This window comes from Hippoglossus stenolepis, chromosome 21 (assembly GCF_022539355.2).
Source record: "Hippoglossus stenolepis isolate QCI-W04-F060 chromosome 21, HSTE1.2, whole genome shotgun sequence".
NCBI classification, from domain to species: domain Eukaryota; kingdom Metazoa; phylum Chordata; class Actinopteri; order Pleuronectiformes; family Pleuronectidae; genus Hippoglossus; species Hippoglossus stenolepis.
In genome coordinates, this window is record NC_061503.1 from 17660402 (window position 1) to 17676053 (window position 15652).

Sequence of the window (15652 nt, forward strand, 5' to 3'; positions counted from 1 at the left end):
CGGAAGCTCTTTATGACTCTATCGCTCCGTGTTCTCTGCCGACTGTTTCTCTCTCCTCCACAGTTCTCTCCAGCATTTTGGGGGGTTTATTCATCCTAATCCTTCTGGGCTCTTCACCAGACCTAATTCCCTTCATAGTGTTCATTCACACCCCAAGTCTTTCCTTTTTGCTTTAATCTCTTTCCCGTCTTCACTTCTGTGTTTCCTCTCTCTCCCTGTTCCTCGGCGTCTACCCTTACTCTCCCCTCTGTTTTGCCCGTCTGTTTTTCTGTGAGCTCCCAGCTTATCTCAGCCAAAGCAAATCCTCAGTCATGAGCACTCATCTGCAAGTTGGCAGCGAGGTTGGCAGGCGGAGACTCTCTCTCTCTCTCTCTCTCTCTCTCTCTCTCTCTCTCTCTCTCTCTCTCTCTCTCTCTGTAACTGTCTTTCCTGCTGTGCTGGTGCTCAGATTTATCCAGGGCAGCCGTGTCAGGGCGTCCCTGCCGAGTACCAGTCTTCCCCTTTCCCACACAAACACAGACACGGACCTCATGTTTTTGGATTATCTGAGATGCTCTCACTTCCATGTTACAGTCGCAGCAGCACAGGGCCAAAGCCAAAAAACACCCTGTGATTTGGAGATGGGTTGTTAGATGAGAGAAACGAGGGGTGTTCACATGATGAGGGGTTGAAAGCACTTTTCGAGGAGGGAGTTGCTAGGCAACAAGAAGGACATGGCCGGGTGTGATGGGAAGTGGGCCATATGGGGATTACGTAGGTGAGGAGGTGCAGAGCACAGAGGAAGATGTATAAGAATTGCATTAGAAACAAGAGACACATTCGAAACCTAGTGTTTATTTTGTGTGGGTTTTTTTTGTTTTACTGAGGCGTCTTCATTTTGTCAGGTCCACACTCACATGTGTATCAGGACGAAGTGGTAGGAAGCCTGTGAGAGCTTTCTCAAAGTGAGACCCCCCCCCCCCCAGGGTCAAAGTAACACACTGAATTTTATTTTTACTCTTTCTATGATAAAACATCTCAAAACACAAATCTTGTCACATGAGGGTCGTTGATCTAGTTTTTCTGTTAAAGGGTCGTTGAAGTGCAGAGGTTTGAGAACCACTGGTTTAAAGGATAAATTCTAATTCACACAGGCTTCACTCTCTAATGGGACTCTATTCAAATCTGATCAGTTTCAAAATGATGACAATAATATCATTTATCACAATCATTTCTAGGACTCTAGGACCTTGATATTAGAAGTTTCCTTGCACACTTCACAGATTCACTTCTCTGAGAATTTCTTTCACATCCAAGCAAAGTTGGTATTGTACAGTGAAATATCTTCGAATGAAACCCCTGCCCCGGCTGGTGGGATCGTAGTGGTGCGGTCAGAGAACACGAACCAGCAGCAGCGGGGGTCGAGCAGGAACACGGAGGCAGCAGCAGGTGGTTCACAGGCACTGATTCAGTCTCCACAGCTCAGACGGCAGAGATACAGGAAATCACCAAACTACAGAAGAGAGATGAAGAGAGAGATGAAGAGAGAGGGCAGAAAGGAAAAAGAGGGAGAGGGAGCACAGGGAATGAAAGAGTGGTGTTGAGGCAAGACAGAGAAGTTCTACTGGGTATGAGTGAGAATAAGACAAGTAAAATGGTAACAAAGAGGTGTTAAGATGAGTTTTAAGTTTGGATTTCAAAGGTCAAACCCGTCTTGTGTCAGTAGGGAGGTTGTTCCAGAGGAGGGGGGCCCAATAAGATGAGGCCCTTCAGCTGTAAAACTCCGGGGACAGACGGGAGCCCTGTGCTCTGAGAACACACAGCACATGATGGAGTGTAAGGCTTAAGGAGATCAGACAGGTATGAGACGGGCAAACCCGTTTGTCCCACGTGTCATTAAAAGCATCTTAAAGTCTGATCTGACATGGATACAGAGCCGATGGAGGGAATGTGCTCAGATTTTCTGGATTTGGTTCAAAACTGCAGCATTTTGAGGCATTTCAAGACTTTCAGGGCGAGAATTTAGGATCTGCTGAGCACAGAGACATCCAAGGTTTAGATATCCAAGTTATCCGGAAGCACACGAACACATATATATACGACAGAGTATCATCAGCATAGAAGTGGAAATTATTTGATCCATAGCTGCAAATAAATCAGCCAAGACGTGTAACACAAAAAAGAAAAGGGCCAGTTTATATGTTATTGGAGTCCCGCCCTCTTCTTTCATTTAAGAGGGACTTCAACCTGGTGCGGGTCAGAGAGTCTGCACTGATCTATGGAATCGAGCGAGAGGAGCAACGGGCTCCAGAGGCTGCAGCCACTGAACCCTGAATATCTGAAATTACACGCTAAGCCCAGCAGGATGAGCCAATTCATCCCGACGGGGATTGCTGCCATAAGGCGGCAGCAGTGACTCGGACCATCCGACGCTGCACTTCGGGTCACAAATGATGACGGAGCACTGATTGAGCTCGGTGTCAGGTCGAGCCGTCGTCCAGAGCAGAGGAGCAGCAGGTGGAATTCAACACCTCGACGAGTCGTCAGGATTTCAAATTGGAACCATTCATACAATACGTACCTTCGGCAGAGTGAACGTTTATGGATGAGTAATAAATAGAGAATAATAGTAATCGATGAGTAACGAGAAGATGAGGAAGATAACTTTATCTAAATGCATCAGTGACATCATTGAGATCATTTCAGGTTTTAATTGAAAGATGATTTATTCTTCCCGTTCTACATATTTTTGCAAACGTCTCCTAGACTCCAAACGTTAAAGATAATGCAAATAGAATTACTTTATGTGTGTGTCATAATGCATATTGATGTAGATATTAAAAACAGTTCTGTGGGGCCTCACGCTCAGATGATGCAGCTTCAGGCTCGTGAAGCCAAAACCAACAAACCCAGCTCATAAAAGAAAAAAGTGCATAAAAATGACAGAAAAAAGTGAAAGATGCTCCTCAGAGGTAAAAGAATAGAGGTAAAATCTATCGTTTGGGGAAAGGTCAATCCACACTTAATGCTCCGAGTCTTTTTATTTCCTTCTCCAGGCCGAGTGAAGCATAAACCCGACTGGCAGCGTTTCAAATCACACAAATCTCCCGTTTTCAATAGGTCGTGAACTTGTGAACTTTCATCTGCTGTCTTAGCAAAAACCAACCGGAGAGGAACAAGCTCCGCTCGGCGGGTTCAGTGAATTACACTAAAACTTTACAATCTGAAACAACCTTGATTCAGTTCACAGAGAACGCAGACGTTTAAAAACATACATCTTTAAGTGCAACGCTGCAGATCTATGCTCATGAGGCGTTCACTGTCCGGTGTGCTTGAACTCATCGTTACCAGCTGATCATTTAGAAGCCTCAGGCCCTTGGGCAGTAACTACTGACTTATTAGTTCTGATCAGCAATTCCTTCAATCCTTCCGACATCCTCTTAAAGTATTTACACAGTATGTAAGTTATGGGGCAGTAAAACTTTCACTCACTCTAGCAGCTGTTACTGAGCAGCTTCTCCCTGTGATCTCCGTGATATTTTCATCTTAAAACAAAACGTACAGTACGATTATTAACTTTATTGGATTAAAATGTGTTTTTTATTCACATAAAGCAAAAACCCGACTGAGTGAAAAACACTCAAACTTTACAATCAGAAACAGAAACAGCCTTGATTCAGTGCAGGGGGAACACGGACTGTAAAACATAAAGAACATAAAGTTTGAGCTGCAGATTTGCACTGGTGAGGTGTTCACTGTGCTCTTATCTTTGATCACCAACTCCATTAATCCTCCTGATATCCCTTTAAAGTACATATACCAGTAATGGGACAGTGAAAACCACTTCATTTTGATGTAATAGACACAAACAGCTGCTATGACTCAGTGTCCCTGTGACTGCTCAGTGATGTTTTCTGCTCAAAGTGACGTGAAAAGCAAACACACAATGCGATTAGCTTTATTGAGTTAGAGTGTATCTTAATCACATGAAGCATGACCCAGACGCGCAGTGTGCACAACAACCGTGACGGGTCGATCCATTTTGATCAGGCAGATTGAAACATACAGTACATGGACCATATATGGTCGTCATCTCTCTCTCCCCCCCCCTACTCGACTGGAACAAACTTTCCAGAACTAATCCATCCGATAAAAGGTCAACAGTTGGAGCTCGCCACAAAACTGATGAGGCCGCGGTAAAAATGTGTCCCCCCCACCCCTTTTCTCCTCTCAGTCTAGAGATTGCTAATTCCCCGAGTGTTCTATGACTCATGTCAGAGTCCGCATATCGTGCACGATGTTTCTTTTGTCTGTCTGTGCCAGCCTGTGCAGCAGCGAAGACCAAATCCCTCTGCAGCTCTGCCGGTGTAACCCAGAGTCCCCCTGCAGCCTCCCAGATGGCCGTGCAGTTCATAAACAAACATTAGCAGCTCCAGGAAAAATCTCATTAATCCACCAGAAGGTGCGTATGAAGCTCCACGAGCCTCAGAAGTGGAGAACATCCACAGATAAAAACCCATGTTCGGCGTTAACACACACTTTTAACTGCTCTGTGAAAGTGTCAGAGCTCCGACGCCAGAAGTTAGCTCGTGAAATTTCACACGCAGACGAAGGATGGTTAAAGGATCTTTCATTTAGACAAGTTAAGATCGGTTAAATAGACTCGGAAGTTTTTAAAAACCAGAGTTTATCTCCAATATTCAGCAGGAAACGTTTAAAATATGAAGAATTCTGAGCAAAGTTTGGTGGATTTGTTAGAGAAGCAGCTCCTGTGGTTCAGGACGCTGGGGATCATGGGTGTTTTCCTCCGTTCAGTAGAGTTTCAGTACCACTTCATCGCTGGGACACTGAGCCCAGCTGAATGAATCACCATGTGTGTCTGCAGGGGGCGCTGTTACATAGTGTTGCTTTAAAGTGCTGTGGTATCCAGATAGTTTTGGTCCCATGTGCAATATCTGTCACTGAGATTTCTGCCGCCACCCGACTGCAATGGAGCGATGCCATTTAAAAAATTACATTAAATCAAATTAATCAGCAACATCTGTTTCCAGAATCAGTGTCATCGTGGATCCGGACTCCTCACGGTGCACCGCTCGCTCTCTGCGGGGGAAAGAGTCAGAGTTACTGGAAAAAGAGGCTGATTTTCAGTTCTGTCATCACTTACGTATAAGACAGAAACGTTATTACATCGTGAACTCTGCACAAATAAAAACCTAAACCCTCTCGCTGGCTGAACGCCACTGGAGGTAACTGAGAAAATGTGTTAGAGGCTCCCTCTCCATCTCCTCCTCCTCCTCCTCCTCCTCCTCCTCCTCCTCCTCCTCCTCCTCCTCCCTTGACCGGTGCCAGTTATGGCTCCTGAAGCTGCCTCCGTCTCGTGGTTTGTGTCGACGCTTCTCCGCTCCACTTGGGAACGTGGCAGGATTTCAGCAGCTCTGAACCTCAGCTGCTCTTTCTGACGCCCTGCGGCCAGCTGTTTTCTCAGCACTGGAATTAAAGAAGCCACTGACCTCCACCAGTGAAACCGATGTTTTGTTTGGCCGGACTCGCAGTCCATCACAGTCATTATCACAATTATTTCAAATGTCCATAATTGGAACTGGATGGGTTCTGTTCCTCTCTGCGTTATGATTGGCAGTTCCTCGTGTGAGGTGATTATTCTTTAAACTTTTATCTGGTTCCATTTGTTGTCGAAGCCGAGCCTGAATAAATGACTCCGGCCTTGACACGCGCTTTATTCAGCCGAGCGCGAAACAATATTTTTCATAGTCACGGCCTCGATTCACACGAGTCTGTAAACATATTTATTACTGGTCGGTAGTTCCTCGCTTGCAGTCCTCCACTAAGTAAGCATTATCAGTCCGGTGACATGTCCCATTCCTTTCACGCAGCACAATCTGCCGTCCTTATCTGATAAATTGGTTTTAATTTGTCTCCCAAGGCAAGTGAGCGCTCTGTAAAAGGGAGCAGAAAGGGTAGAAACTCATTTAAAACTGTGTTGTTTCCTCCACTTTATTCTGCTCTGAGCCCCACACCACTCTTATCGATTCCTCTCTAATCTTATTTTATTCTTTTATGCTCTTCAATTCCAAGGACACACCCAAACCCTCAACTGCAGCTTGTGCTAATGCACTGTGCTGTTCCAACTTTGTTCTTTTCTTTTGCCTCCGCTCGAGTAGCGGTCGAAGAGGTTTTTCATTCTCCCAGTTTTTATTGAAACGTAAGAAGTGTATTATGAAAATGTCTTTAAAAGTAGGAAGACAGTTTGTCAGGGGTTCGTCTTCCAGCAGGATAACGATCGAGGATGCTCCCGCTTTTATTGCCTGAGGGGAAACTTGTTTGAGTGGAGCATCGTACTTAAAATGACGAATTCCCAGCAAGAGCTTGGATGATGTAGTTGTTTCCCGTATCGAGGAGAATTTTGAAAAAGATAAGGGGCCAGATGACCCCGGTCTTCAACCCGTGAGAGGATGTCGGGCTGTTTTCAGTTCGAGACAGATTGGACGTCATGGATTGTATAATGTATAAAAACTGTGTAACACTGTCCAGAGATGAAACCTAAATATCCCAGATACAAACTCAGGTCGACTTGGTGGATGGAGATACATGCATTTGTTATTTTGACTTTTTTTGTTTGGTCCATGTCCCATCTGCAAACATGGAGGAGGCAGGGTTAATGGCTCATACTGAAGCCAACCACCAGGGGGCGATCGAGACGATTTGGCTTCACTTTTGAGGAGCTGTCATGTCGTCCATATATGTAATTTTTGGCAGCAGGATGGTATGAGTGTGTGTGTGTGTGTCTAACTCAAAATAAACAACCTTGTCGCTCATGTATGTTTTTAGTTGTTGGACAGAAATGCAGCTCTGGGGCTCAGAGGAAATAAGACACATCAGGCTTTGTCTACACAGACTTATCCAACTCTCCTTTTCTAATTTTCCGCTGTGATCTAATCGGCCGTCCCGTGTTTATTTTCCCACGCAGCCAGACAAAATCGGCCAGTCCCCGGTCGCCCCCACGTCGGACGGAGACAAGGTGGACCTGGAGGCCTTCAGCGAGTTCACCAAGATCATCACTCCCGCCATCACCCGCGTCGTCGACTTTGCCAAAAAACTGCCCATGTTCTCTGAGGTGAGCGGAGGTCAATGCTCGTTAGGAACCACAGACAACGGCAGAAACAGCCACAGTGTGTTCCAGGAGGTCAGTGTGTGTCGTGTGATGAGTAATTTCTCTGTTTTTAGAGAGACCACAGCATTGTGTGCTATGTGAGTTTGTGACCAGTACAGAACTCAACCGGGACAACTGGGTTGTTGGTGTTGACAGTCGGAGAGGAACTCCTGCTCCAGTTCGCTTTTACCAGCAACATGTGATTATGTTTCTTGTCCCTGCTGCTTGTAATGAGTCATTGTGTGATTGGACAATTATCAGGGAATGAAGAGTTATTGTCTCTGTGTGTGTCTGTGTGTGTGTGTGTCTGTGTGTGTGTGGGAGTCTGCTGTGTAATGAATTACAGGAACGCAGGAGTTGTAGCTGTAATCCATCAACGTGTTTTGCAAATTGCGAACGCAGACGCTCTGTACTTTTGCAATCGGCATATTTTAAAGTAAACGTAATTCCGGTTTGTTCCCTCGCTGTAAAGAATCTCACACTTATGATGGATGCGACTTTTCAAATCCGAGCGTAAACCATAATAAATTCCTCCTTTACCGCGGCTGGATGTTTTATTAATTCTCGAAATCGAGGAACTCAACAGTCGCAGATAAGGATAAAGTGTTAGTATTCCAGACACTGAGGAAGATAATCAGTCACCCGGTTTAATGTTATCTTTTATTCAAAATATAATAAATTACATTATGAAAGACGCCTTTTTAATCTGATGGAGGGAGTGAACCTGTTACACGCACTCGATGCCGCTGCAGTGAATTGCTGATAAGAATGCACAGAAACAAAGGCGCCACTCATCAAGCCACTAAAAATAAATCTATTGCTTTTTTTTATTCCTGGCAAATTGATGCAGCAGTAATTGCATGATAAGCATTTTACTCTAAGCCTTCCCTCCAGGTACAAATTTACAAGACAAATAAAGCCAGTGAATGCCAATTAATCTACTCGGTAGTCGAGAGCAGCGGAATAAGGAACCAGCTTCCATTAGGTGAGATTTAATTCACAGTCTGTAGATTTAATCAGACGGGATTCAACACACAGATTCTAATATCCATGTAAATCAGGGTGTGTTAGTGCAAATCTGTGTTCATCAGCGGAGGAAAAGAAACCGTCTGACTCCTTTCACCCCCGTCGTCATGTTCCTTCTCACTTCCTCTTCACTGTACTAATTCTGATTTATTACAACTTACGGCAACGCGGCTTGAGTCTTCCAGTAAACCGGCGCAGTCAGGTGATCAGTCAGACCGGCGGTAATAAACAGGAGTTATCCTGGAAGGTCGGATGTCGAGGGCTGCTCCTGATTCAGATATTTTTTCAAACTAGTGCCCATGTTATAACGTTCTCTCTACGGAGGACTGAGTCATGCACTCACGAGTCTGGTTACTTCACAACAACATCTAAAGTTCTTCCTGCAGCTTTGAACTCAGAACTTTTATGTTCACAGATTAGAAGCCTAATATTTCAGTCTCTGCTAATATGAGATTGACATTTTTTCAATTTCTGTTTCATGTCAGTTAATGCACAAACAAAGTTATTATTGAAGCTACAGCTATAAAGATGAAAAGAAGCAGAATTAGATTTCAAATTGATCAAATCTAAAAAAAATCGTTAATCTTTACTCGTTTTCTTTCCTGTTATTCTAGAACTGTTGCCATAGTTCTCAAATAAAAGAGAAGTTTATGATTATATCGGATGTGGTTCACGAGGTAGAGAAGGTCGTCCACTTATCCAAAGTGTCCTTGGGCAAGATACTGAACCCCCCCCCCACAATTTCCCCAGATAGCTGTGCCGACAGTGTATGAATGTTGTGTGAGAAAAAGAGCTGTGTGTAGAATCTGTGTGTAGAATGGGACTACTGTAAATTGGTCAAGGTAATTATAGATGCACTATATATATATCAATATTTTTACAACCCAGATTTGATGTTGAATCCTTGCTGATGGTATGAACACATAGTTAAAGACCTGTCCTCCTCGTCCAGCAGCTGCCTTGTGAAGACCAGATCATCCTGTTGAAGGGCTGCTGCATGGAGATCATGTCGCTGCGAGCCGCCATGCGCTACGACCCGGAGAGCGAGACGCTGACGCTGAGCGGGGAGATGGCCGTGAAGCGAGAGCAGCTGAAGAACGGCGGCTTGGGGGTGGTGTCGGACGCCATCTTCGACCTGGGAAAGAGCCTGGCCCAGTTCAACCTGGACGACACGGAGGTGGCGCTGTTGCAGGCCGTGCTGCTCATGAGCTCAGGTTGTTATTGATTTAAGAAATTCATGAGTCTGCGTCTTCGGCTCGCCGGCGCCTTCGCTCTGCGTCGGCTGCTAATAACATTGGAAGTGCAGGAGTTTGAGACTAATGTAATGTAAATGTAAATTTCAGTCTGCGGTGCCCTTGGAGACACAATTTCACGACACTTAATATTCCTGGTGATTACCCACTGCGACTCCCAGAATATATATTGTAGCCTTTTGTGAATCAAGATGTAATAATGGCCTGAAGATAAAAGCGCACATACATATTCAGCTCATCCTTCACATTATTAAAAAAGCCTTCAACTCTTAGACAGTCAAAACTCTGACATGAGACTTTTTGGATTCAGCAGTGTCACGTGATTTTGCTCCTGGATCTGAATTAATGCAACGAATGCAAATAGAAAAACGTGTTTTTTAATCTGAGCGGAGGTGAAGCGATGGAATAATTCTCAGGGTGAAGATTCCACGAGAGGCCGTTAAATATCAGAAAAAATATACAATCAAATGAAGAATCTCAATAAGTTGTTTTTTGTAGAGTTTTACCGAACGAAAATGTTCATCTGGCCTGAGATTGTTTTATTTTGAAGGATGAGTTATTAGTGTAGTACTTCTCCTCATTTTCAAATTCTCTCCCTCCTGGGTTGCTCCACCTCTTCTCTGCTCCTCCTCGATATCTTCCTCATTACCCTCCACTTCCTCTCGCTCTCTTTCCCCTCTCTCCTCCCTCCTCTCCTCTTCACCATCACTCACCCCATCCTCTGCTTCACCCCCCCGCAGACCGCTCTGGCCTGACCTGCGTGGACAAGATCGAGAAGTGCCAGGAGACCTACCTGCTGGCGTTCGAGCACTACATCAACTACCGCAAGCACAACATTCCCCACTTCTGGCCCAAGCTCCTGATGAAGGTGACGGACCTGCGGATGATCGGGGCGTGCCACGCCAGCCGCTTCCTTCACATGAAGGTGGAGTGTCCCAACGAACTCTTCCCTCCGCTCTTCCTGGAGGTCTTCGAGGACCAGGAGGTGTGAAACACAGTTGCCACCGCGCAAAGGGAAGAGGAAGTCGGGGCAAAATGGGAGATGGGAAGGGTCGTCTGTCGTTTTTTCACGGGGAAGGATGGAGGGAGCGCCCTCTCGGCAGGAATCTGCATTTCTCCGACATCACATTTACACTATGTGATTTAAAAAAACTGGAAACAATGGAAACAGAAACAACACACCAGCATCAGGAGAGTCAAGCAAACAAAAGGATTTTGTTTTTTGAACGCCCTCTCCTCCACCTCTATCCCCTCCTTTTACTTACCCCTGTTTTGAAATCCGTGTGGGGGCCCTTCTGTCTGAGCATGATGTCTTATCTAGCAAGAGTTGTAGCCATTTGCCAAGACACACACACAGAGATATACTAAACACATGTGCACGGACTTACACACGCACGCACACACACACACACACACACACACACAGCCGCAGCCTGTTCCACCTCAGTTCCTCAGAGCAGGGCTCTTTGCAGGGGTCCGTTCCCCCTCTCTGGTTTTTTGTAGCGGTCACAGATTTACTCGTCTCGAAGCCTCAGTCTCCAGCTTCAACGCTGGCCAGCACCTCTCAGTATTATTTATGAATAAGTGTTAAAGCTGTAATTAAGAAAACATGGTCAACAATGACATCTTATCACTCGCAGGCACACGCACACACACACACACACACACACACACACACACACAATCAGCAAACACTGCACATTGAAATTTCAGCAGATGCTTGATGACTCTGGTGTATATCGGCTGTAGTGAAGCTACCAGATCTACTTTTTTTGTCAATTCCTCAAATCAATCTGAGCCGTTACAGCTGTTTTTGGAGCGACGTCTTCTTAGATCCCACTGAAACCGGTGCTATATTTATATAAGGCTACTCCAGTTTTATGAAAATGTGTTGTCTACCTTTGAAAACCGTGCAGACCATGGCTCCATATCTACCTTCGTTTTGTCATTGGACCGGCTCCTGTGACATACAGTACACACACACACACACACACACACACACACACACACACACACACACAAGCAGACTTGCCTAGTCACTGCCCGCTGCTTATGCCAGCAGCCCAGCATCTTATGAATCACAATTAAGCCCTTCTCTCTCCAAGGAGTTACTGCATTGAGGGAAAGAGAGAAAGGAGCAAAGGAAGAGGAGGAAGAGAGGGACACTTGGCAGCTGAGAGGAGGGAGGAGCAGGGATTTAATAGCTGGACTGTAGATTCAGAGCCAGGGGTCAGAAGTAAATCTCCCAAACGCAGCCTCCAAAGAGGTTTTGAAAAGCAGCAGCCACCAGCAGGACGGCAAAGCTCGTCTTATACACACACACACACACAATATCTCTCTCTCTCTCTCTCTCTTCCTCTCTCTCTCTCTCTCTCTCGCACACTCACACAAACACATGTACATAAAAACAGACAACATCACCTCAGAGTAACGTGAATGCCTCATTTTACTGTATGCACTGCGCGGCAGTGTCGATACACAGCCCTAACCTGCAGGGTTTGTACCGAGTCCTCTCCTCATGGACTCAGCTCAGTGTGGCCCCTCCAGGCTTCCATACACATTTGCCTTTTTTTACCATGGGCATCACTGAGAGCAGGCAATTGCCAAGAAGGCTACCATTTACCTCAATGTGGACACACCCCCAGGCTGGTGCAGCAATACTGCCCCTGAAATGAAATGCCACTGAAGACAGGAGGGCCAGCCATCCCCCTGGGAGGGTTCACCGACTCCAGGGATTGGTTCCCATTTCACCCGGGTTATCGTGTTTTTGTTGTATGGGACCAAGTGTCATCTTTTGAGATTTGGATTTTACTCATTTCTGTCGAAAGCAGAAACTAACTCGCAGGAGCGACGAAGGACAGTGTGGATGTGCAGCCCAGCTGACGCCCGTCTCAGTGGGAAGGGGAGAGATAACAGAGTCACCGGGAACCAGTGGCGGCCGCGTCCGTTGAATTAGCATGCAGAGAAAGGGCAGTTTCTGTCTGCAACATGGCGATCTTCCAAATTACACGTATGATTGCTGCCATCGGATCAGGATGAATATTTCCATGGGAACACGCGTTGCTCTCATTGCGTGGACGGTGCATCTGACAGAAAAAGACGAGGGATGTTCTCGACTGAAACGAAGCCTCTTCAGAAGACACTCGACTGCTCTTTTAGTCCCATGCACTTCACCGATGCTCACAAGCGGCAAACAGAAATATCTTGTGACTTCTACCCATGGCAGGTTTCATAGTGTATTAGCCAAATGACCATTGGAGAATGTCGATTTGATTTTTAAAAGCCCACTCTGTTCATTCCAATTCTGGGGCCAAGCCAAATCTAACTGGGTTTACCACTCTTGCAAGAAGAGAACGAAAGAGAAGATAAAATCTATTTTATATTCAGTACCAAGCAGTAGTTCATACTGGGCACTTGTGCAGGACGGGTCGACGTGCACCCCTCAGAAGTACCTAAGCAGAGGAACGTGTAGCGGGATGGCCGAGCCTAGCTGCTGCCCCTGTCTGGAGCAGTGCTGGTGGGAGATGGAGCATCACCTCGGGGCGCCATGGCAGAAGAATCCCCCTCCTCAAGCACTTCACCTCTTCCAGAGACCCACCACCTGCCCCGTCCCACCCCCACCTTACTCTTAGCCCACGATCGTGCTCTCTCTGGAGCCTAGCTCTGACTGAGTGGGTCGCACCCCACCGTTATAACAGCCCCCACCTAGCCAGGCTGGTGGGAGTTTTTGCACTACTGCAGCGGTCCGCCCCTTTAGGCCCCCTTACTCGTCAAAGTTTAACCAGTGTCCCTCGTTGGGTTTCACATTAGTGACCCCCGATGGGTTTATCTGACCTGCTCTGTGTAACAGAGGCCGGCAGTTGCAGTGGGCTCAGTCCCAAACCTGTCTTGTTGTCAGTATTAGACCAACAGCACATAACCCCTCACCCCTTACCCAGCCAGGGATGGAGAGAGATCCCTGTGTAGAAGAGTAGGGAGGGCAGTGTAGCACTTAGTCCCCCCGTCCTGCAGCAGAGTCAGCCCGGTGACTTCTCACAATTCGGAGCCCTCCTTCAAACAGCCTCCTTTTCCCCTTCGTAATTCTCTCTCCTCTCCCTTCTCCTCTTCCCTAAGCACCCTAGCTATCCTAACCCACTCGCCGCCGGGTGGGTCGTCCCAGTTCGGGCCCAGAATCATTGACACCAAATTGGGATCCTGGCCTCTCCCTTGTGAGACAAGGCCGGCCATACCTGCCCTTCAGAGCGGCGCCACCGAATGAATGTGAACGGCAAAGCAGCAGCAAACAGGAGCGAGAGACTTGGAAGAGAATGTGAGGATGCAAGAGAAGAAGAAGAAGAAGAAAGAGAAAAATAAAAACGTGGGACAGGAAACAAAAAGCTGAGGGCGTCGACCCTCACTGCCATCACTGACATGGGCGAGAGAGGGCGATGTGGCCGGCTGCAGGGACGATGCTAACGAACACTCGGAGTGAAGGGAGAGGCGGCGATGCAGGAATACGTACGGCCTCCTCTTCGGTGCAGCCCCCACATTAGCCCTCGCTCCTATGCCAGCTGACCACGCCAAACGCCGCCCCCCCGCCTCAGCTCCCTCAAAAAAGGATAACCTCCGACGTTCACGCGGCGAGGATCAGGAAGAGATCCGTTCCAGGGATGCAGGTTTGGAATTTTCCAACACATCTTTGTAAAAGAACTGAGGAAAAACAAAAACAAAACTATGACATCCTTTCTTCTTGCGAGCTGACTGGGTGTGTGTGTGTGTGTGTGACAGTCGGGGTCACAATGCTGCTTTACATTCTGAATCTGATTGAGATAAAGAAAAAAAAAATATATGAAATGATTATAAATCCATGAAAACAAAAATGAAAAGAGATGACTTTAAAAAAAAAAGAGACTCCTGAATAAAATTATTGGAGGTTTTTATTTCTTTTCTTTTTTTAATAATTTTCTTATTTTTCTGTTGGTTTTTTGACGCTTAAACTGCTCTGTGTAAAAGAGGAAAAAAAACAAAAACAGCTGTAGTCACTTTTTGACCATGCGTGCAGTGTAACATAGAGAACATGTCACTTCTTTTTCACATCTATAGTTTGTGTTGATAAGCCAACTGATCTGTGTGTCTGTGCGTCTGTCCAGTTGTCCGTCCCCTCTTATCAGGAGGAATTTACAACCAACAAAAACAGGAATTTCTTTTTATATATATATATATATATGTTTGTTTTTTTTATGATATACAACTTTGGAGAATAAAAAAAATACACAAACAGGAAAAATAATGCAACAACGGAAACTGAAAATACGACAAAAAATACTAAAAAAAATACAAAAAAAAAAAAATTATAAAAAGAAACACAATCTTGTCATACCTCACTCAACACAAAACTCAAAGGATCTTGGGAGGAGTCATATTTTGCAGGCACATGTGAAAGTTCAGCGATGCATATATAGATTAAAAAAAAAAAAAATACAAAAATGTAAATGTTAAAGATAATATGTGCTTGTGTGTACGCATCAGTAAAAGTTGCAAAAGGCATATTCGTCCCTCCGGCGCCGGCGCCCTCTATCTTAGTGATTTGGTTTCTCAGACGACAGGAGATGCAACGCAAAAAAAAAAAAAACCCAGGAGGGAAATGTAGTGAGACCCTTCAGAGAGACGGTCCCCGGACGTGAGCTCCTCTCCAGCCTGACGTCTACAGACGGTAAACTCAAAATGTGAATGGCCCGGAGCCTGAGGGACGGAGACTTTTGTAATGGCTGAGTGTTTTATGGTATTGAATGTAGCTGACAGGAGGGGGCTGGACCTGAGCCCGGCACCCACAACCTACCTTCCACACACCAGCAGAAAGAATAGTGGTGTCACATCGAGGTTACAAACAACCAACGAAAAACTGAGAATATATATTGCCCGCCTGCAAGGTGCAATACTATGTTATGTATTTTTGTATGTTTTCTGTTCTGTTTTTTATTTTTTTATTTTCATTTTTTGCAATTTAATTTTTTTTTGGGCCATAACCAAGGATGTAAATACAAGAACATACAACACTCGAGATTCTATCGCAAAAGGAAATTTAACCGGCCCCGTCCCACTGTCATGTAAGAGATGGGGAGAAAAAAAAGCAAAGTAATGTGTAATGCTTCTTACATTTGTATGTGTGCACTCTCTCACATGCATGCAGATCCATATTCAGAAGTGCTCCATGATATTAATCATAAACCCTGTGCCTCCTCTTGTT

At 45.6% G+C, this 15652-nt stretch overlaps 1 protein-coding gene across 2 annotated transcripts in view; it reads left to right on the plus strand.

Annotated features, from left to right (window-relative positions):
• The window catches only part of LOC118100181 (thyroid hormone receptor alpha-B), a 120585-nt gene extending 108496 nt beyond the window's left edge, over window positions 1–12089 (plus strand). The window contains exons 10-12 of one of the 2 annotated variants that reach the window (XM_035144981.2): window positions 6965–7180; window positions 9126–9387; window positions 10167–12089. In XM_035144981.2, the coding sequence (XP_035000872.1) occupies window positions 6965–7180; window positions 9126–9387; window positions 10167–10417 (729 nt within the window). In that variant the 3' untranslated portion in view covers window positions 10418–12089. The remainder of the gene's footprint in view (window positions 1–6964; window positions 7181–9125; window positions 9388–10166) is intronic. The other variant, XM_035144982.2, reaches the window with a different exon arrangement.
• The last annotated feature ends 3563 nt before the right edge of the window (window positions 12090–15652 follow it).